The sequence below is a fragment of the Oryzias latipes genome, chromosome 6 (assembly GCF_053564925.1).
Source record: "Oryzias latipes strain Hd-rR chromosome 6, Olatipes_Hd-rR_3.1".
In the NCBI taxonomy this organism is placed as follows: Eukaryota; Metazoa; Chordata; class Actinopteri; order Beloniformes; family Adrianichthyidae; genus Oryzias; species Oryzias latipes.
Window position 1 is genome coordinate 1,012,061 of NC_136242.1, and position 23,678 is coordinate 1,035,738.

General features: G+C 43.7%; 1 protein-coding gene across 2 annotated transcripts in view; it reads left to right on the top strand.

The window, feature by feature from the left end:
- galnt18a (UDP-N-acetyl-alpha-D-galactosamine:polypeptide N-acetylgalactosaminyltransferase 18a) overlaps positions 1-23,678 on the top strand; it is a 267,871-nt gene that overhangs the window by 141,710 nt on the left and 102,483 nt on the right. For both annotated transcript variants that reach the window (XM_023955406.2, XM_023955408.2), the window contains exons 4-6: positions 3,244-3,430; positions 12,202-12,399; positions 22,460-22,574. In XM_023955406.2, coding sequence (XP_023811174.1) covers positions 3,244-3,430; positions 12,202-12,399; positions 22,460-22,574 — 500 coding nt within the window. The remainder of the gene's footprint in view (positions 1-3,243; positions 3,431-12,201; positions 12,400-22,459; positions 22,575-23,678) is intronic.

Here is a 23,678-nt window from a genome sequence, read left to right on the forward strand (position 1 = left end):
AGACTCGACTTCAACATGCAAAGTAACTTCTCTAGAACTTGTAAATCAAAGTTGAGTCTTTTGTTTTTGCTTGTTTTAGTTGATACTTTAAGTTTGAAGTAATTCCAGTGACCATTGAGGCTTTTTCTGGGGGTCATTTATCTATTCTATTTATACTCTGTTAAAAAAAACACTTTAGGATGAAATAAATTGTAATTTTTTTTATTTTGATTTAATGGTAGTCTTTCTTTTTGTTTATGGCTTTGACAGCACTGTGTTTGAATCAAGAGTTAATTAAATGAGTGTTTGATCAAAACACTGAATTCACATTTCAGATCCAGATTTTAAACGGTACAGTTGAGTTCAGTCTGAGGTGGGGGGGTGGGGGGCAGCATCTTTTGTGCATTTATGTCCTACTTTCTCTGCCTTTTGAAAATGCAAAAGCATTAGCTGCTAATGCAAGACACCCATCAAGACTTATTGAAGAGGGGGCATCCAAAGTCTGGGTGTTTGTAACTGCATCCCATAGCATTGAGAATATTGCATTGCTCTGCTTTCAAATATATAATTACTGATATGACAAATCTGTCTGGGCCTGCAGATTTTATGTGTGTCTGGCTTCCCTCAGTTCTTCGATAATGTCATAAATCAGAGTTTGGTTATGGTTACTGCACATGGGTGATTAGTGCAGGAACCAGGGAGAGAAATGTATTCATCATTTACCACAAATTTTTCTCTGCTAACACATTACAAATGCCTCAGTGTGGATTCAAATGGCCTGAGATTTAAACATTTTGCCTGGGATGAATTTAAATGTTCCCGAGGTAAGAGTCCATCTAACTGGCTGTGTTTCATTGGGTCAGCTGATGAATGTTTGTATTTATTAATGAGGAGTTTGTTGGAGTTTTTTTCCTTTGTAGCCGTTGTTCTGATAGCCAGGTAGACCAGGTAGACCTCCATTCAGAAGCTGCTGTTCTTCTACATGTTTTACCTCCTTCTAAAGAGGGGAAAAGAAAATAGAACTTTAGTTATAAAACTTTATTTATCTTTTAGGATATACTAAAGAATCAAAATCACAACTTTAGATGGACAAGTACACACAAAGGAACCTGAAGTCTTCGTGGAGTTGTGCAGCTTTAATAGAGGAATCCACATAAGCAGTTGTTTCTAAAATGCACAGCCTCTTATTCCATTAAAAAAACCTTTAGCAAAGATGGAAATGGCTTGGTGTTGATTTCATAAGAAACTTGAAGAATTTTGATAAATTTGTGAGTATTCCTCTCAGCAAAGCTACAATGGTTTGATATGGTGAACACAGAAGAGGCAAACTATTTGAAAAAAAATCATAGCAGCTTTTTTAGTATTTATGTCAGGAGTTCAATTAAAGTTTGTATTGAATTTCAGTCATCATTCTCTTGCCACACTTTTGGTCTAAAATTGTTATTTTCATTATCAGAAAACATTTCATTTTTTACTTTCATGAAATACTCACTTTAGCACTGATATTTGAAGGCAGCTGTGACCTTTCTTCATCACATATCTGTAATAAACACAAAACAATACTTGCAGAAAGCCTGTGGTGTATGATCGATATTTTAGAGTCACACAAATCCTGAAGAGATTGGTTAAATGTCTATTTCCTGTGTTCAGACTGACAAGTTTCTCTGTGTTAGCATCTCACTATAAACGCAGGATTTCATGAGGCTTTAAATACCAGAATCAGACTTTTTAGGAGAGATTTGCTGCATTAAAAAAACTGCACAATTGTAAAATAGTTCCTTAAGAACTTTAGTTCATTACATTTTTGTTTAAAAGACGTTATTTGTTGTATAACAGTTTATAGAAACATGTGAATTTCCGTTTACATCCTAAGAGGAAAGGAGTTTGGGTTTTTAAGGTTCCTCCCTTAAAATAAACAGTAAAATAAAAAATAACTGACAGTGATGTTATAATTTTAACAGCTGAGGAAACCCATTTAATTATTTTTACTTCATTTATGAATCCAATCAGTTTCACAATTTAAGCAACATGCATTTAAAATAGTAAAAAGAACATGTTATTATTGATCATAACGTTTAAACCCAGCAGCTATTTACTTTCTAACAATAATTTATGAGCCACTCATAACCTCAATTATTTTAGAACTGAATTAATTTGTCATAATAGAAATGGACTTTTTCTCAAACACAAAATGTGGATCAAAAACATATCCAATTTAGTGTCCCTGGATTGAAAATGAATGTTGTATAAAAGTCCCAGCTGTGGTTCAAACAAGTCCATCTTCCTTCCAGGTCAGCAGCAAATTGCTGTTCATTGAGGGAAAAAAAAGGGTTTTCAGGATGGGGGTTGAAATAAAAAGAAGGAAGAAGGACGCCACCGTGGCTGCAGGCGCCATTTGAACACAAAGCAAGCAAACCAGGAAGATCCCGGTTCCTCCTCCTCTGTGGACAGAGTTTTTTTAATCAGGAAGATCACATTTACAGGAAGGACTGAGAAAAAATATTTAAAGTCCCACTCCGATCATCTTTTGATCTATTTTTTAAAGCGTTCCCGTGGTCTTTCAATTATGTTTATGCTGTTTTTAGGCAAAATCAAAAACCTGTGATGTTTTTTAGACATAGTTTCTGCAGAGAGACAGGAGTTCATTAAAAATTCACCTCTGAGTTCCGTGCAGGAGCAACCCCACAGAAAAAGGCCACAAAAACACAATTTTTATTGGAGTGGGACTTAAAGAGGCACATCTCACATTTTTTAAAGAGACTGGTCCTAAAGACACACTCCAATGAAAATTGGGTTGTTGGTGTTTTTAACTCAGATAATTTTCCAATAACCTACTGCCGCTCTGCAGAAACTATGTGTTAGGAAATAATACAGTTTTTTATGTGCCTAAAAACGGCATAATAACATTTCAAAGATCATTGGGAACACTTGTACAAAAATCAGAAGATGAACGGAGAGGGTCTTTAAATGACTCCAGGGTCATTGTGTCTTTCTTTTGTGTAAGAAAAAAACTTCATAGATATCTTTTTTTTAGAACAAAAGGTCTATCTGCACACAAATCCAAAGTGAATATCTCGAGATGGTAAACTGTAGATGATATTCAAATGTATAAAATTAATCAAAATATCAAGTGGAAACCAGAAACTGAAACTCAACAAATGGGTTTGGAAATTTTTCTTGTTGACTTTGATGAAATCTTTCTGTGAGCATTCCCAAAGAGGACATGCTGAGTCAGCTTCAGCATCTCCTGCTCTGTCCCCGCAGCGGAGCTGAAGGAGCACCTGCAGACCTTTGTGGACGAAATGAACAGCCAGCATGGCCCCTCCTTCATCAAAGTGGTCCGCCACAACAAGCAGGAAGGCCTGATCCGGTCCAGAGTCAGCGGCTGGAGGGCAGCCTCCGCCCCTGTAGTCGCTCTGTTCGACGCACACGTGGAGTTCAACACTGGATGGTGAGCAGAACCCTTCAGCCCGCATCGTCCATGCAGACAGCCGCTCGCATTAATGTGACCGCGTGACTTATGAGTGCATCTACCCTGAAACCCACTTTGTCATCCATGAAAACCACAAAAGATTGTTGAGCATCACACCAAACCTGCTGCGATGTTTCCTGACTTTATACGTTAGAGATAATACAGCCTAATAGATTTATGGAATATTGAAGGCATTGATGAAACTGACACAAAAAAATAGTGAAGCTTTTTATTGTTTCATGTAATGCTGCATTTTAATAACTAAAAGTAATCAGATTACTTTACAAAGTTTTTAGAGGAAAAACTGAACAACTCGAGTAAAGAGGTACTGTAGACGTTCTTACATAAATTTCCCACAGCATTTTTCAACATCTTTACCCTATTGAGCAGAGACATTCCATTTAGTGTTGAAGAGTATTTCAGTTCCTCTAGTTAACTGATGAGTCCTTTGGATTACAACAGTCATTTGTCATCAGTGGTTTAATCACAATGTTTGGGTGTCTCTAATGCTTGATCTTTCTGGAGAGATGATACCAATCATGTTCTTGTAAAGGCAAGTCTGCTGTCACATTTCTTTGAAGTAAAGCAGACAGACAAGCAGTTAATTACAGTTCCAACTAGCATGGATGGTTATGACCAGTTTCTAAGTGCTGTTTTCTTCTATACCCACACTGCTTTCATGTCAGGTGGACTCTTCATCTTCAGCTCAGGTTCTCCTCTCAGGGCTCAGAAATGGCAGCAGGCGTGTTTCATAACAGTTAGTGTGCTGACATGCTGAGAAAGCAGGCTCTCCTGCTCTTCATTAGGAAGTCTGAGCCAAATCCAAACCAACATTTGTCGCTGCTGTGTTTCAAATTAGAAACGAGAATCGCACAAGCTTCCTCCGCCCCCACCCCCCTTCCCCCCATGCTCTCTGTAGATACCACACAAGCCTCCTACATATTGTCACCTCGCGGGTGTCGGTCTGTGACTAATGAAACGGTTCTTGGCAGACACACAGGAGGCCAGCTGGAGAACAACACTTTCTGTTTGTGCTGGTGTTTAAATGTTTACTGGTTTGTTTCTGACCGTTCCATGAGAAGCTGATGGAGGAGGCCGTGGGAGGGGAGGTTATCAACAGTCTCATTTATCTGATTTCACACATACTAATATACAAATGCTGCACATGCATTTCTTTTTCTCTCATCTCTTTTCTCTGTGAGCCCCCCCCATCATGTGAGACTTTTTCTCTGCAGAAAATTGAAAGATTGCTGCATAATTTCCCACAAAGCACTGACTGCCTGGGCTCCCTAATTGTCCCCAGTGTTAGCTGTAATTATTTGCTATGTTGAATATATTAAGTCAAATGGGATTAATTGTTGAGTTGTAGTTTGAGGGACGTTCGACTGGCAGCGATGCAAAACTGCTTCATCTCCACTATAACTACTTAGAAAGATAAGGATGATGAGGTGTTTGTGTGTCAGTGTGAGGGTTATGAAGAGATAAAGACTTTTTGACTGTGTTATTGCCTAAAGGACTGGATGACTGAAAATGATCTGAAATGTTGTCCTAGTCCAACTCCTTTGTGACATCCAGGCCCTTCACACCTTTATTCTCATTGAATATTTTCTAAATCCTCTGTGTGCAAGGCTTTTTGAGAGGTTAACAAGATGGAAAAAATGGTTAGATGGATGGATGGATGGATGGATGGATGGATGGATGGATGGATGGATGGATGGATGGATGGATGGATGGATGGATGGATGGATGGATGGATGGATGGATGGATGGATGGATGGAGGGATGGATGGATATGGATGGATGGATGAATACATTGATAAATACATGGATGGATAAATAAATGGATGGATGGAAAAACAAAAAACTTAAAGTGAGTCTGGTCTGCCTAACATGCTGCATTGATCCTCTAACCCACATGTGTCAAACTCAGGCGAGATCATATCAAATGTGCATTGGAGCTGGCCCATGGTATATACTGCACAGCTAATACTGCAACCCACATTCCTTTCGTTGGCGTGCAGTAAACCAGCAAGCGTTCCTTTTTTCTGTTGACAGTCATTGACAGCCATGCTCCAGTCACATCGGACAAATTAATTTCATCCTCCACAAAAATGGCCAAACATCATTCATTTTCGTTTTGTCCCTTTCGGGGTCACGGGGCTGCCGGAGCCTATCCTAGCCACTTGTGGGCGAAGGCAGGACTGTTCGCCAGTCTGTCGCAGGGCCATAATCACACACCCATTCACACTCACACCTAGGGACAATTTAGAGTTTCCAATTGACCTATAAGGCATGTTTTTGAACGGTGGGAGTAAGCCGGAGACCCCAGAGAGAACCCACGCATACACGGGCAGAACATGCAAACTCCACACAGAAAGGACCCCCATTGATGTTCTGTGACAGGTCCCCCAGCCGGGACCTGAACCGGCACCTTTCTTCTATGAGGCAAGAGCGCTAACCACTGCGCCACCGTGCAGCCTGAAATGAAAGAATATAACATAAGAAAAGGTTAAACATTACATGTCAGTTGCAGTTATTTTTTCTATAAATATTGAGTTTGGCCCATAAGTTTACTTCTCTGCTTAATTCTTGGCCAACTGTGAACTTGAGTTAGACACCCCTGCTCTAACCCTTATCACAACTGCCCTTACGGGTGGATACGGACTGTCTGTGGGGGAAAAAAGGGTAAACCTGTAAGGGTCACACAGGTGGCCCACAGGAAATATCAAGGTAGTAGACTGTAGAGTGAAAAGGTTCATGCACATTTTTTAAGGTAAGGGGGAAGTAGATGAGACGCATACATGCTGTAAAGATTTTTTTTTTTTTTTTTTGACGACCTCTTTTTTTTTTTTTTTTGACGACCCCCCCCAAATCCTGCACACTGTGCAACGAGCCCGTTAATGCTGTTCACAAGATAAGCGGTCCTTGCATTCCAGCCTGGCTGTTAGAAATTAGGAAATTAGACAATCAGAGTGTAGTGTGTGTGGACATCCTGCAGGTTCCTACGTGTCATGTGCACACCCTATACATTCAGCCTTTGTGACAAGGTTAGTAAAGAGCCAGTACTCACACCTTATTAATGACTAGAATGTGGCATAAGAGCACCATACGACAGCATTACCATGCGTTAGAAGTGCTTGTATCCTTTCAAGCACTTCACAATAATCTTACCACATGCACGACAATGGTACATTCCATTTTCATGAAGTCCCTTAAGTAGGTACACGGGGAACTTAATTGGACATCTGCATTCCCTTTAAAATGCGGCCGCACTTGTCAATGAACTTCCACGGGCACGGACAACCAAAAAACCCACAGTACCCATACGTGTCAACCCCCTTAAGGACGCATGTGACAAAGACTTTTAACTTTCTTTTATGAATTCAGACTGATACATGCTAACGCCCCCTTGATGTCATAATTTAGTACTGCACTGTTTAAGGGGCCCACAGCAGCATGACATCTATGCCCTTGAAGAGTAAATGGTAAATGGCGTATACTTATATAGCACTTTCCTACCTACAAGGCCCAAAGCGCTTTACAGTCACTGACCCATTCACATACTGGTGGCGTCTCCGCTGCCGAACGCTGGCGGCCTACCACCAGAGGCAAGGTGGGGTTCAGTGTCTTGCCCAAGGACACTTTGACACATGGGCGTGCAAGGCGGGAATTGAACCTGCAATCTTACTATCATGGATCGACTGCCCTACCACGGCCGCCCCACAATAAACCCACAAGAGTCACAAAATCCAACCAAAAATGAGCACAAATAGATCTTAGTTTTTTCCACAGCCGTACTTTGAAGAGGCTTGGGATTTTTAAAGTTTTATTTGAGGGTTAAAAAGCAAATATAAAAAAGTACAAACACAAGAGAAGAGCGACGTCTTCCTCCACATGGTTTATGCGCGTTTTCAGTTTTCCAGTTCAGTGTGCAGTCTCATTAATGCGCAAAAATAGTTTATTTCAAAACGTTTTCTAACATTCTTGCTCCAGGTCAAGAAATAGTTTTGAAAAATAATTGGACTTTCATTTGTGGGAAGGTAAGCAGCAGCTTAATGTAGCGCTTCATCGGATCCACTACTTCCCTCCACTGAGTTTAAAGTGGCCAACATGAGTGTTCAGGTTTGGGAAAATAATTCCTTTCACTGAGAAGACTTTATCTTTGTTTGACATGGAGGTCAAAGCAATCTGAAGAGTTTGAGTTTCCTCAGAGCGGAGCTTTCTGTGTACACAGAGACGAGGAAGTATGGAAGTGCAGAGCTTTGCCTCACGAAGGACTAAAAAGGGATAATAGACGTAACGGTTGAATATAATCGTACATCTCTGGTGCTGAAATGATAAAACATGACTGATGGTTGATGGGGCTGCTCTGTGACCCTCCAGGGACATTCAACAGTCGTTTACATTCAAATGACAGCCATTAGCATTTCGTGCCATTAGGCTGAGAAGGAAAATAGTTGGAATCTGTCATCGAGGCTTTATCCAGATAATTTTTCACTGCAGAGTAACAAATATGAACCCCTGCTTTTGATTATTTGTCATTGATCCTACAGTAGTTTAGAACGAAATAATACATGAAGTTGGATTTTGCATTTTAAACACTTTCACAAGGAGTCCTTACTATATGCACTGTCTCAGTTTGATAACTTATTCTTGAAAAACCTTTAAACTAAGATAAACATGCGTATGATTTTGCTGATACTACAATAGAATAAAGAGTTATCATCCAGTGGGCCATGATGACAGTCCTGGCCCTGTAGCTCTGCATTTAGCATCAGCTAAATGGCTTATTACCTGATCGAGTTCCGTGCTTGTCCTCTTTTGACTGGGTGTAAGTACCATCATATCCCTGAAACGCCCTTGGCTGCTGCAGTATTGAATTTTCCAACCACTTACGGAGCTTCCTCTTTGATACATTTGGAAGGGCTAATACTGAAGGGCACACACTGATCTCTCTGGAACTCCCCACCCGAGCACTGACTTACTCCTGCTGCTGAGTCTGCCATCCCAGAGGACACTCCATAAGCAAGTCTTTCCTTGGTACATACTTACCCAGATCTGTGGATTGACCCTCCTAATCCAGACAGGACTGCAGGCTCTTTGAGTTTTTCTTGTGCTGATGAACCACACACCTCCCACTGACATTCCAGCTAGCAAGGCCATGCTCGCTACGCTGTCCACCAGACGGCTGGCTCATGTAGCGAGCCAGCCCACTGAGTGCCCACTTAAGGCAATATGGGCTAACACAGATAGGGCAACCACGGATACTGCGGACAAATCCATTCAGGGCCCACATTTTATGCCCACTTTTAAAGCCCATGGGGCCGTTTGGCCTTGCTGGCTGGGAAACTGTATTCTAAAGGCCCGTACACACCGGGACGAATATTCGCCAGGCGTTATTCGCCAGCGTTTTTCGCCACGTCTTTTGTGTTCACACCCAGGCGATTTTCGCTGACGATGAGCCGAGCGAACATGCAATTTCATTCCCTGACATTAGATGGCGCTTAATGTAAACAGAAATACTCCTGTACACAAGGTGGCGCTGCGCAACTTTACGATTCTTAAAGTCGCTTTTCACTCAGAAGAAGAGAGCAAGTATTTACGCGCTTGTCAGAATCATACAAAGAAAACATGAATATTTCAAGCATCAGTAGCTCCAACTGGTACTTGGTAAGGGGATATTTAAGAATGTCCGTCATTATTTCTTCGCGGCAGTGTAGACGCTACTTGGCGTCTATCTTCTTCGCTGGTATGTGTGCTCAGCAAGGCAGTTTTGTGTTTGAGCGCCCCCAAGTTGTGTTTTACTGTAACTTCAGAAGCTCCAGACACGTGTGCAAAAGCGCAATTCTCATTGGTCGAATAGATTTCGACGTGACGCGTCGAAAAAAATAAACGAACCCGAGGCGTTTTTTTTTTTTTTGACGCTTTGGCGCGTGGCGTTTTTTCGCGTCGGTGTGCACACTCACATTGGTGCCCTTTGTTTAGTCACGAGGCGTTAAACGTCGGCGAAATTCGTCCCGGTGTGAACAGGCCTTAACAGGGTTATTTTTGTTGTTGAAACTAATTTCCTGGTCTGTTACTCTTCTGTTTCTCCAATTCAAGCAACTGTATTCCATGTTTTGTTGTAATGACTGTAATTTTGCACCACACAAACCATCAGTTTACAATGTGAAGACATTTTTGATTTGCCTAAAATGTTTAAGTTACAGAAAAAACATAGCTATAAGTGGAAGTATGTCTGATTCCTCATCTCCTGGTTTATCTTCTAGCAAGGCGGAGGTTTGTTCATAACCCTAAAGAAGTCTTATTGTGATTTTTTAGGGCTTCATATAGAGTCAAAACTGCTATTTTTTGACATTAGATTTCTGGAGTACCACAAACAAATCAGAAATGCACAGACCAATTTTTTTTGTATGAAAACTAAACTGAATCCACTGCTGCCTGGACCTAAATAATGAAGAGCACACTTGTTTATTTTTTTGATGAATAAAAAAACTTGTGATGGAGTGGGTCAACTATCGGTACAGGGAACTTAGAGGTTTGGCGGGTTGGGGTCTCCACTGAGGCAATCTGTGGTTACCCTGGCTGGTTGGATGCCCGGGTCCCGATAGGGCCTGACCAGAGCTCTCCCAGGGGCGGCGCTTGGTGGCGGGGACCTGGACCTGCTCTGGGAAGCAGCGTGGGGGGTGTGGGGACTGGGGGGTTGGCGCTTCAGGCGATGGAACCCCTGGGCTGGGGAGACCTGGGCCCAATGCTAGAGGACAGTTTTTTCACCAACCGGGTCCCAATCTAACAGCTGTCCCCAACTTACCCTTTTCCTTGTATAATCACTTATTAGGTTGATGGGGGGGGGGTCAGCAGGTGATGTACCTTGGGGGGAGGAGCTACTTGGCAGTGCTCCCCCCCCCCCATGGTTGCTGTATGGAAACAGGCCCCTCCCCTCTCTCTTTTAATTGCACCTTAGACATGTAGGACCCTTAGCCGGGGGGGGGGGCGTGCTTGGACATCACGGCCAGCAGGCAGCAGATGTCCTTTCATCACAAATATTACACAAGGAAGGTGGGACCCCGGACCATCTGTCCCCTACCCCATCCCTGGCAGGGGGTGCCAGGCCCCTTGGCAACGGCGGCCGTGTCCCCTGGGTGCTGGCCTCCTGGTCCCGGTGGCCCTCTCTCCACGCAGGGAGAGGGATCCCTAAGTTCTCGGGCAAGACCAAGAGCCGGGGATCACATCACATCTGAGCCTGGGGGTGTCCGTGTCCCTGTGGTGTAGGTTCTGGTCCTTGCCCCCGAGCGCTGCCCTTCTCCAAAATTCCAGCTGTGGGTGAGCCTGGTCAGGCCATGTTTACAACACTCCTCATGGACCCCCACCACTCTTCTTCCTGGGCAGGGGTGGCTGGCCGCTGCCTCGCTCTCTCCTGTACCAACCGTGGGCAGGGTGTGTGGCTGCCTCGAGCATGGGGCAGGTCTCGCTTGGGGGCCCTGCCTGGGGTCGGGGTGGGGGGATGCTCAGGACTCCTGAGTGGTAGTGGGCTGCTTGTCTGGGGCTGGGGATGCTCTCCTGGGCCGGGGCCCAGCGTTGGGCCCTCCCGGCGCAGTGGGGGGGCTGCTCTTTTTATCGGGCTGGAGCTTGCACTCTCTGTCCCCCTATGCCTCGCTACTCTCTGGCGGGGGGGGGGGGGCTTTTGCGGTCCTGCCTGCCCTAGCCTCGGTGGTACATGTGATTACCCGGCAGGCGGTTGCTCTCTATCGGCTATCGTGTGGCTTTTGGGGGTCTCCTGGCTGCTGTTGCTGCTGCTGTGGCGGGGGTCTTGGTGTGGGGATGACTGGACACTCTCACTCTTTCATTTTACATTCCATCATCCACCTTAGAAAAACATAAAAACTCTCTCAAGCACAGGTGTTATCTCACCTTTGCACAAATAGCTTGCGTGACTGAATGAAATGTTTCACATGTGTTGGTCTGAATGCATAAGGATGTTTGTGTGAACTTAAGTTGTATTATGTTCATGTTGACTTGTCTGTATGTGAACATTATTGGAGCCAACAGGTATGTTTATAACATTTGAGTGTGTGTGTGGACAGGCCACGCCCCTTCTAGATTTGTTATACATCTAAACCTGACTGTAATGATTATAAACATCCACCAACTTGTCGCTTTATGATGCTTCATGGTTTTACCCCCCCCCCTTCTATATTGACCCTCCTATCCCCTCACCCCCCTCTCTATAATATCCCTCTCTTATTCCCTCCTTTTTTTCTCTCTCTGGACAAAAAACTGTTACAAATAAGTAATATGAATAAAGGTTAGTCCAAATTAAAAAAGGGGTTTATTCAAATATAAATCTGATGTGTCAAAAGATTAATAACCCATTTTGTAAAAGTAAATTATGTCCAACACAAGAGGCCATAAGCTCTAATCTGTTTGCTCAGCTGATGGGCAGGACAAGTTTAAAAAAAAAAGAACTTGTGATGGAGCTCCTTTAAAGCCACACATCAGACATGGATCCAACCAGTTTAACTCTAACACAACCACCCATGCTTTCTTTTTTTGCTGATCACACTCCTGATGCGGGATGGGGTCACATTTTGAGGGTCTTTGCTGGGGAGGACATTTTGAACGAAAACTTAGCAAATGGAATCTACTGAATCATTTTTGAATGTTTGGTGGCAACTTTTTGGATGACCAAATAAAGTTTGTTTCAGTGTTCACAAACTTCTGAGGAAGATTCTGTTTTCGTTTCCCCCCAGGGCAGAACCCATTCTGCAACGAATAAAAGAGGACCGGACTCGAGTTGTGTCACCTTCTTTCGACAACATCAAGTACGACACCTTTGAGATCGAAGAATACCCCCTCTCTGCTCAGGGCTTCGACTGGGAACTGTGGTGTCGTTACCTGAACCCACCAAAGTCCTGGTGGACCCAACGAAACCACACAGCCCCCATCAGGTACAGGAGACTGGTATGAGTAGAAACTTGAAGGGAGGCTGTCAGAAAAATGCAGAATAAAGATGTAAGTTACATTGCATGGTGGTGTAGTGGTTAGCACGCTCACACCACAGGGAAAAAGATCTGGTTCAAATCCTTTCTGGGATCTTTTTGTGTGGAGTTTGCATGTTCTCCTTGTAGATGTGTGGGTTTTCTCCAAGCACTCCAACTCTCTCCTATAGTCCAGAAATAAGCTTTATAGGCTGATTGTGACACTGGAAAGGGACTTAACAAGTTGAGTAAATGGATGGACGGATGGATGTTGTTTACCACAACATGGTTTAACCACTGGCTTACAGACTTCATCAGAAAGTTTGAATGTGCCACTGTCAGCTTTGTGATGGATATGCCCTACTTGTCAGGTCTTTCTAAATAAGAAAAGGTGTTGTTACTTGATTTCTATGGTTTCGTTGTTTTCGCATATGAACTCGTTTCTGCATTGTCCCAATCTATGGTGTGATAGTCTATTTTTCAATGATGATATTGCTGACTTGAGATGCTGTTGCTCTGCTTCTCGTTTTTTACATTCTTCATTTGGGGAATTGTCAGATCAAGAGAAATATTTATGATGCAATAATCATTAGTGGTTTAATTCAAAGCCCAATAAAACAGCTTTTATGAGATTACCTGCAGATGAACTTTCAGTCCTCAGTCATTTTCATGTATCATTGATTTCTGTTGGTTTTCTAAAAACCTCTGAGAGCTCAGGGAAACTGGACACATCACATTTATAGAAAAGAATGTGGTTCTTCTCAAAACTCTTGTGATATTTTGGCATATCTGTGTCATGGATAGTCAATGATATGTTCTGACAACAACAAAACCACAATATTCAGTTTTTTTAGAGCTGCAGCATCCCTTTAAAGGAATAATCCAGCAGAAAAAGAAGAAGTGCTTGCTCAGGATTATCCACTTGTCGACAAAATGTTTGCCGCTATGCTTTATGGGAAGAAAATCAATAATGTATTCTTTATAGATCTGGGCTAAGAGACATATCCTGTTCAGTATTATAATCAAGGAGGATGAACAGCAAAAACAGTTTTTTTCATCCATCTTCTTGTGCCCATTTTCTCATAAATGTCATCCGTTCTGAACATTTTCCAGCTTGACATCTTGTAGCTTCAGTTCCTTGGGTCAAGGCTGACAGTTTTATCACAAAAGTTGATGTCAGCTTTGGTCTTCAAGGTTCATCTCTGAGTAGATCCAATTTTAGATCCCAATATTAACGCTTGACCAAAGAGCTCCCGGCTCTGGCTTCAGCAGGCGGAGGCTGATACAGATGTACTGAAACATAATGTAATTACATGCTATCAGTGTTTCTGTAAATTGCTTTGAGTTGTTCTTGTGTTGCTGGACAGAAGAGCAGAAGAGTCCAATTAATTTTAGCCAGAGCTGTTAAAATGTATAGCTAAAACGTAGAAATGTTCATATACTGTTGATAATTTAAATAACATCAAATTTATAGATTGTTTGGACTAAAAGAAAAAGAAACCGAGGATCCACTTTCCTGTGTCAGCATTATGCCTTTCAGTTATACCATCAGTCCGGGTGAAACATTTACACATTTCTAGTTTTGCAGCTGCTCGGCACCGTTGCGTTTCCCTGGGCTTCAACAGCTCATTGCTAATTAGAGACACAACATTGCAAGAAAAGGCAAGAATTATCAACATATTCATCTAAATTAAACAGAAACTGAATTGAGCATATGTCGCTATACCTTTTGACAGAATTTAAGTCAAAATTCACTTTTTGAGAAAAAATGTTTCAGGAGATTAGCACACCTTGAATGCAAAACATTATTTTTAACCTTGTGGCTCATGGACACCTAGTTTAAGAATCATTTATATCAGCTTATATCAACCTGTGACAATTTTGAGAATTCACAGTACTACCTTTGTTCTGAAATTCAGTGACTTTTGCGAGACTTTTTGCAATTCAAAAAGGTACATTCACGTGATTCACATGGCAGGGTCTTTCAGTTTCGATGTTAAGTCAATGTACTGACAAATGCGATCTAATGATCATGCGACAGATTTTAAGCGTCAGGCACGGCGGTCTGGCAGCAGCATGTTTCAGACATCGTGGCATGGCACGGACCAATGTTTTAGGAGTTCAAATATCTGAACTTTGGCAAAGAATATATGTTGTGTCAGCAATCAGGGATTCAGCTTTGACCAGTGTTGATGTGATCAGTGGGTGGGATCCCAAAACCAACATTGAGGAAAATCTGATTATTCTACTCCTGAACTTTGTGTTTTGATTTTTTTTTTTTTTTGATAAAAATAAAAAGTCCCTTTAATTTGTTTCTCATTCTTATTTTTTCCCTCCTCGGACTAATGTGGACAGCAAGTAATTAAACTGTGTCACAGAGACACAAAACTGCAGAAAGCGGCCGTGATTCAGATGCAAGATCTGCACACTTCCTGAAGTCAGAGTTGTTTTTTTATGCAATTGGGATTTTATTTTTATTTATTTTATTTTTTTTGCATCACGTTTTGCATACAGACCAGTCAGGAGTGAGAATAAGAAAAGTACAATCATGCAAACAAGACTGTGTTTTTTTGTTTGTTTTTTTAGCTTTTTACCCTGCAGACCTCACATTTCCCCTTCTGTACTGGGGGTCAGTCAACACCTCCAACCACTCTGTAAACTTAGACCAAAGAAAAAGGCAGCTGCACACAGGAGTGTCATTAAAAAGGATTATGTGAACATGTAGAAGAGTGTTTCCCAGCCGTGCTCCTCATGTACGTCTGCCTTTATGTCTGACTGCAACACATCATGATTTAAACACCTGTGGCTCTTGTTGGGGTCTCTGTAGGGCCGATGAGGGGCCCCAGGGGAAGCCACAGAAAAAATCCAGCACGCAGGGCAGGGGGACCGGTGGACCAGGGTTGGGAAACGCTAATGCAGAACATAATGCATATACATGTTTGATTTAAATGTAAAAACATATTTGCAACATAATTTCCCCCCAATGTTCCCCTTCAACATGTACAGTATTCCAGGAAGCTGGGCTCTGTGGCGCTCACAGCTGCTTTAAATATTTATTTATCCCCCCTCCTCCTCCCCCCCTTGGCTTAATATTGATGAGTAGCATTGATTCAATGAATGTGCATAATTTATTTCATGTCATAAACATTGCGTAGCCCTTTCATCTCCTGCACACACACACAGGAGAAGGTCTGGTTGTGATTTCGCTCTGCACAGATCCTAATGCATTCAAAGCCGGGGGGGGGGGGGGGGGGGGGGGGGCATTGATTGTGTGAGCATTTTTCGGCTTCAGAGCGTTTGGCTGTTTGCCAGTTCACGCACTGCCCAGGGAATAAAAATTCACCAAACAAGCTGCTTTTGCTGCAGTGCTGTATCTCATATCGATAAGGAGCGATGTGTGGGACTGACAGCATGAATACTAAAAAGAGATATTTTCACTCCTGTTGATTCAGTTTGAAGTTTACGACGGAGTTTTAGGGCCACGGTGAGGAAAAAAAATTCTGGCCAACATGACGAGATTAAAGTCGTCATGTCGACTTTAATCTCGTCATGACGAGAAAAAAGTCGACACAAAGTTTCGAGAAAAAACTCGTCTTGTCGAGATAAAAGTCGAAATAAAGTTTCGAGATTAAAGTCGCAATGTTGAGCGAGAGCAGTGAAGCTGAGTCTTTCAGGAATATTCAGTGTTATGGCTAATGTTAGTGAGCTAGTGGCTTTGTATTTAAGAGTTGACGACAGAGTTTTATGGCCACCAAAAAAAGAAATTTTATTAGGAGATAAAAACTCGTAAATTTACGGGAAAAAAGTCATAGATTAACAAGGAGAAAACCCCGAAGTTGTCTGTTTATCGGAGCATCGCTTGAAGATGAAATATGTGGAGCCTTTTGTGAAGCTTTATTTCCGGATTATTATAGGTTTAAAACAAAGAGATTCTGAGTCTTTTGGCGACTCAAAATCAGATTAGTTTCCGTGTAGCCGTCTTTCCAGGGTTCGGTGTCAGTAAAGCGGACTTTTATATGTAAAATAAGGAGCTCAGAGACACGTTTGGGTGTAGAGGACCGCTGCAGCCTTTATTCTCCTTTTCATTCACATAACCTGAAGTTCATCTGTCACATTACGTCATGAATCTGTCATCCGATCACCAATGCGGAAGTAAACAGTGTTACATACGCCCCCTCCGGCAGATGAAGCGACCCGTTTGATCATTAAAAAACAAAGATGATTGAAAATAGTCTGTTATATTAGCATTACAACGTTGAAAAAGGCAAAAAGTGCTTCTCCTCCTCAGACGGAAGCGTCACACAAACGTAGAGATCTGGTCTCTGGTGGAGGAAGAAAGGATTCAAGCAAACAGCTGCAGGGACAACCGATGATGGCTTCATCGAGCTGCAGTGATCCTGCAAACCAACCATCAATAAATAAAACTTTAATAACTTCTAAATCAAACAAATGAGCTTCCAGACATTTGGAACGTTATCAATTAACATTCAGCTCACCTGTTCAACAAAGTTTAGTTGGTCTGCTCTGCTGCTGCACGGCGTTCACCTGCTGCTCTGCATGCTCACTTCCACAATAATCTCGTAAATTTATGAGTTTTTTTCGCTCGCGCGCAACATTGCGACTTTAATCTCGAAACTTTATTTCGACTTTAATCTCGACAAGACGAGTTTTTTCTCGAAACTTTGTGTCGAGTTTTTTCTCGTCATGATGAGATTAAAGTCGACGTGACGACTTTAATCTCGCCACGTTGGCCAGAATTTTTTTTCCTCACCGTGGCCCTAAAACTCCGTCGTAGAAGTTTGTACACCAGCAACTCCAACTCCCCCATGTCCTGAATTTGTTGTGTTAAACAAACTACCTTTCTGACAACAGGTTCATTTGTGAGTATAATCCTGCGTAGAGATTTATCACGGCATCCTTTACCAAGTCAACCAAAGATGTGCATGTTTTTGTAAGAGACTAAAAGATTTTCAGGGATTAATTTCCCAAATTGGAACTAACCACAGACCAGAATTCTGCTTCTGTGAAAGCAGAACTGCTTCTTTCAAGCAGCAAAAAAGGATCTAATTGTTGCTAGAAAGGCAAATCATACGCCCATGAAAGCAGCCGTTTTTGTAGTTTGTGCCCTGAAGCATTCCTGGGTTAACACGCCATGATAAAATGTGTTCTCATTTCATCAAATCTATTCTCAACAGACCAATTCTTTCTGCACATCAACCTGCAAATGGCTGCAGGAGCAGACACCTTCTTGTCAACATTTACTATTAATTAAGTACCTAAAGTGAGAAAAAAAGGATATAGAAATATTAAAGTCAGTGCCGATCCTCGCGAGAACAAGCATCCCCCATTGGTTTCCCCCACGGTCAGACCATGCAAGTACTTCAAAAAGTTACAAACACCCCTGAGCTTTTTCTCAGAGTCCACGGGCCCCAGTTAACACCATAACGTAGATTGAATGACAGGAAAAAATTGAGGAACAATTAGCCTTGGGTGGCTCAGAACCCCGTCTCTGCTGTTTGCAGATGATGTGCTCCTCTGACTTCTTACAGAGCTCTAAGTGTGCGAAGCCGATGAGTGACAGGTTAGCCTTGCAAAGCTGCTCAAAGGCCCACTCCAACCATCTTTAGATCTATTTTCAAATTGTTTCCAGTGCTTTTTGATTCGTGATCATGCCATTTTTAGCCAAAACCAATAAACATGTCATTTTCTAGGACATAGTTGCTATAGAGCAGCAGGTGTTCATTAGAAATTTGCCTCCAAGTTGTGCGTGGGACCATTACTTAAAGCTCTCTTTTTCCATGCTTCTGCTAGCTTACAGCCCCTCACAACCCCAATTTAAGATTACCAGTGCGACAAAATGGTGAGCAATACCAGAACCATCCAGCCGTCCAGTTTAGATCCAGATTGCAGCTCAGACGAGGAAAACAAAGAGGTTCATGGATCAATATTATGTAACTGGATGGATCGGAATGTAGCGGAGCAGGAAGTTTGTGGCCCCCGTCTGCATTATCAACATCACAAATAAGCTCTTTTTCAAACGACATTATATTGTCCGGTCCTGATTCACAAAGATTTGAATGAAGAAATACTGAAAAATGTCATTTTAAGCAACATTTTATTTATACATATTCTCACTCCATCAGCAGAAAAATGTCAAAAGAACATGTTAAAAACACAATTTTTTTTAATCCAAGTGAGTCTTTAAAAATAAACTAATTTTTAAAATCTGAACCGAAGGGAAATGTGCCCAGTACTGGATCTGAACAAACAAAACAGTGTTTCTCTATCATACTGAGGTGGGGTGATGGTAGTCTGGACTCACAAATTGTTTTTCTTGGTTAGGAAGAATTTCCTTATTTCTAAAGATGTGTACTAGAGGGCTGCATTGGGATTGGGTCCCGCGGGACCCATCCCAAATCTCGCGGGATTGGGCGGTTTGAATTGTGCTGCGGGCGGGAGCGGGCGGCAAAAAAAAAAAAAAAAACCCGCGGGATCAGTGCTGCCATGAATATCTCATGAATATATATTAGCGGACTACGTTGGGCTGTGCGGCTGTTGGATTCTTATGTACTGAAGCTCCGTGAAGGCACCAGGTAGAGACGCCCAATGACCACTGTCATCTAACCTGTTGTTGGGGGTGTGCAATGCCCCTGCAAAGGCTAAAAAGGGATATTGATAAAAACTGTTCTTTCTGTTCTCAGTCTGAGGAAACGTTGGTGCATATTTTTTGGACCTGCAAGTACACTGAAAAAGTATGGGACAAATTGACAAATTTGATAAAAACTCAAATTTATCCACATTTTAATTTAACCTGGAAAAACATCTTATTTGGTTACGTTAATTATGATAAGACATTTTTATCTCAATTTTATTTAATAAATCTTCTGATTTTATTAACCAAGTATTATATTCACAAATCTAAATTCAGCAATAAAGCTCCTAATTTTATTGATTTACTAGCCCAAGTTAGATGTTACTTACATTCCATTTCCCCCAGTACAAACAAAAAAGCTATTAAAACGTATCACCTTGCTCAGCTGTATAATTTAATGTAAGTTTATTTTTTTGCTATATCCCCTGGCGTTTATTTTGAACATTTGATGTACAGTTTATTGTTCCTTGTTCTTTTGCTGTATGTCACTTTTGTTCTGCATCAATAAAAAAAAAAAAAAAAAAAGTGTGCAACGCCCCGCCCCGCCTCTTAATAAGAGCGCGCTTCAGGCCGTCTGTCTGCGCGCGCACACACGCACACTTTTAACCGAACAGGATTTGGGAAAATATATTTAATATTTAGGTTGCACATTACACAAAAGAGGAATGCATGAAAAGATGAGGCTGGATGAGGGATATGAATCTCTTTAATCATATCTATACAAATACTGTCATGATTTGAACTTGTTGTCTTGTTTTTGGTCCTTGTTCTGTCTTGTTTCTGTTTCCTGTTTTATTTTGAAAGTCTCCTGTTTTGTCTGTTTTCTTGAGTTTTACTTCCTTTGGTCCCCATCTGCCCTGATCGTGTTCACCTGTGTCTTGTCTGCCCTGTCTGTATTTAAGTCTTGTCTCTGCCTTCCTCCTGTGTTGGTCCATTAGTATTCCTGTTCTGGTGTTCATGCCATGTCATGCCCTGTTCCTCGTTCCTTGTTCCTTGTCCCTCGCCACGCCACAGTGAGTTTTCGTTTGGTTTTTGTCATCCTGCTCTGCAGCGCTTTTTGTTTGTTCTTTTTGTGCATTAAAACCAACTAGCCCTGATCCTTGCCTCCTGCCTCTGCATCTGGGTCCAACCGGCTCTCGAGCCACCTCACCGTGACAGAATGGACCAACCAAATTTTCTGGACCCAGCAGAGCAGGACTACACTGGGAGCCGTCTCGCCATGAGGGGGGGTCGACGTCGCCGTCGTCCCCGCCGTCCCCCACAGTCACGTTCAGTGGTGGTCCGGGATGCACCACAGCCACGTTCAGTGGTGGTCCCGGATGCACCACAACCTCCCCCAGTGGTGGTCCCGGACGCACCACAGCCATGTCCAGTGGTGGTCCCGGACGCACCCCAACCCGTCCCGGATCCCAGGGGGGTGCCGCCTGCACCCCGACCCATCCCAGCTCCCAGGGGGGTGCCGCCTGCGCCCCGACCCGTCCCGGCTCCCAGGGGGGTGCCGCCTGGGTCCCCGGTTCCACTGCCACGCCTGACCCGCCTGAGCTCGGCTCCACGCCTGACCCGCCTGAGCTCGGCTCCACGCCTGACCCGCCTGAGCTCGGCTCCACGCCTGACCCGCCTGAGCTCGGCTCCACGCCTGACCCGCCAGAGCCTGACTGCTGGCCCGACCCGCCAGAGCCTGACTGCTGGCCCGACCCGCCAGAGCCTGACTGCTGGCCCGACCCGCCAGAGCCTGACTGCTGGCCCGACCCGCCAGAGCCTGACTGCTGGCCCGACCCGCCAGAGCCTGACTGCTGGCCCGACCCGCCAGAGCCTGACTCCGACTGCTGGCCCGACCCGCCAGAGCCTGACTCCACGCCTGACTCCACGCCTGACTCCACGCCTGACTCCACGCCTGACTCCACGCCTGACTCCACGCCTGACTCCACGCCTGACTCCACGCCTGACTCCACGCCTGACTCCACGCCTGACTCCACGCCTGACTCCACGCCTGACTCCACGCCTGACTCCACGCCTGACTCCACGCCTGACTCCACGCCTGACTCCACGCCTGACTCCACGCCTGACTCCACGCCTGACGACTCCACGCCGGACCGCTCGGCCCCCCGGCCGTCCTCCGGACCTGCCACGCCGGACCGCTCGGCCCCCCGGCCGTCCTCCGGACCTGCCACGCCGGACCGCTCGGCCCCCCGGCCGTCCTCCGGACCTGCCACGCCGGACCGCTCGGCCCCCCGGCCGTCCTCCGGACCTGCCACGCCGGACCGCTCGGCCCCCCGGCCGTCCTCCGGACCTGCCTCGCCGGACCGCTCGGCCCCCCGGCCGTCCTCCGGACCTGCCTCGCCGGACGGCGCGGACCCCGGCCGTCCTCTGGACTCTTGTGCCCGTCGATGTTTTCCTCCGGGGCCCCCCCCTCATGTGACTTTTGGAACCTCGGAGCGGTTCCTTGAGGGGGGGGTACTGTCATGATTTGAACTTGTTGTCTTGTTTTTGGTCCTTGTTCTGTCTTGTTTCTGTTTCCTGTTTTATTTTGAAAGTCTCCTGTTTTGTCTGTTTTCTTGAGTTTTACTTCCTTTGGTCCCCATCTGCCCTGATCGTGTTCACCTGTGTCTTGTCTGCCCTGTCTGTATTTAAGTCTTGTCTCTGCCTTCCTCCTGTGTTGGTCCATTAGTATTCCTGTTCTGGTGTTCATGCCATGTCATGCCCTGTTCCTCGTTCCTTGTCCCTCGCCACGCCACAGTGAGTTTTCGTTTGGTTTTTGTCATCCTGCTCTGCAGCGCTTTTTGTTTGTTCTTTTTGTGCATTAAAACCCACTAGCCCTGATCCTTGCCTCCTGCCTCTGCATCTGGGTCCAACCGGCTCTCGAGCCACCTCACCGTGACAAATACGTGTTTTTTTCCTGCGGGACGGGAGACGATACAAAATCAATGCATCTGTATTACTGTGCGGGACTAAATTCTGAGTTTTCCGGGTGCGGGCGGGAGTGGACATACATATTGCGGGTGCGTGCGGGAGTGTAACGCATACGTTGCGGGAGCGGGCGGGATTGGTCAGAAATTCAGTGGGGGGGAGCGGGATGAAGAAAATAGTCCCGCGCAAGGCTCTAATGTGTACCTTCGCTAAAATTGAGTAAAAACTGGAAAAAGTTTCAGGAGACAAATTTGCAAATTACTGCTGCACCAACTGAAGGTTATAAAGTTGAGTTCTGAGTCACAGAGTGGATGTCAAGTTCTCCCACACTGCTGCTATGGTTCATGTCACTGGTATTTTCCAGTTTGTAATGATGTCTTAGTGCATAAAACACATGTGGATGTTGAATTGTGTTAATTTCTGGACTTTTTTCATGAAGCTTAACATAACAACCGTTCCTCTGTGTTCCAGGAGCCCGGCTCTGATCGGCTGCTTTGTGGTTGACAGGAAATACTTTGAGGAGATCGGCCTACTCGATGAGGGAATGGAAATTTACGGCGGAGAAAATGTGGAGCTGGGCATCAGGGTGAGCCTGTTTATTAAATGCCGTTTATTTTCTCGTGCAGTAAAAACTCAAAATTGAACGGTAAATTCTGGGTCTGCGTTGGGGCGGGCTGTCAGTGTCCCTGTACCATCTGAAGTGTTCTTACCCACCGCAAAAATAGACAAATGACCTTTCCTTTGACAGAATGAGAGCTGTATCAGTCACCCTCATTACTCATTTGGTCTGACTCACACAAACTGAGCTCCTGCTGAAACTGAAACAGTAACTAATAAGATCACATCCCAGCTTCATGGAATATACAGGAACTACATTATTTACAGTTTAGAGATGGTCTTCATAAACAGAGACTATTCTAAACTTTTGTTTTCATTAATGGCCTTACAAAACTGTCAAGACAGGGGGGTTCAACGTGGTAACTAAATAAAGTTGACTTCCAACTAATCAGGATAAATTATCTCCAACCCCCAGGATAAAGCCTGAAGCCTGTAAATTGACACTCAGAAGGACGCAGTGAGATGCCTGTGGGTTTCCAAACATTGTCCATGTCAACAGTATATTAACTTTACTTTGAAATTCAGAAGCAATTCATCAAACAAACAACATAAAGTAAAATTAGTTCAAAGTTCCATTCGCTATATTGCGGGCTCGTAGTCTTTTTTTTCATTGCATTTTTACTTTTTTTTCTTTCTTTTGAAGTGTATTGTGATCTGCGTCCTGATTGTCTGTTGACGTTGTTAATCAAACCTCTCCATGCTGTGTCTCCCGTACAGAATGTGTTCAGTTTAAATCTACACAAGTTTGTGATCTCAATCAGATCTTTATTTTCATTCTATGAAACTGGACTTATTTTTCTATAAAGGATTGAACTTTGAGAGTTTGAACAGAACAGAAAATTGTACACATGTTCATGTCTGTCTAAGAAAAGAGTATAATGTGTCTAAAGAGGAGGTTAGCAGCCCTAAAACATCTAAAACATCTTTGCGGTTTTCACCTATTACTAGGGGTGTAACAATACGCTAAAATCTCAATTCGGTTTGGTTCAGAATTTCATAGTTCGGTACATTTCGGTTCGGTACTGCTGTTTAACAGATCTGCCTGATATGAACTGCTATTTTCTGAACTATT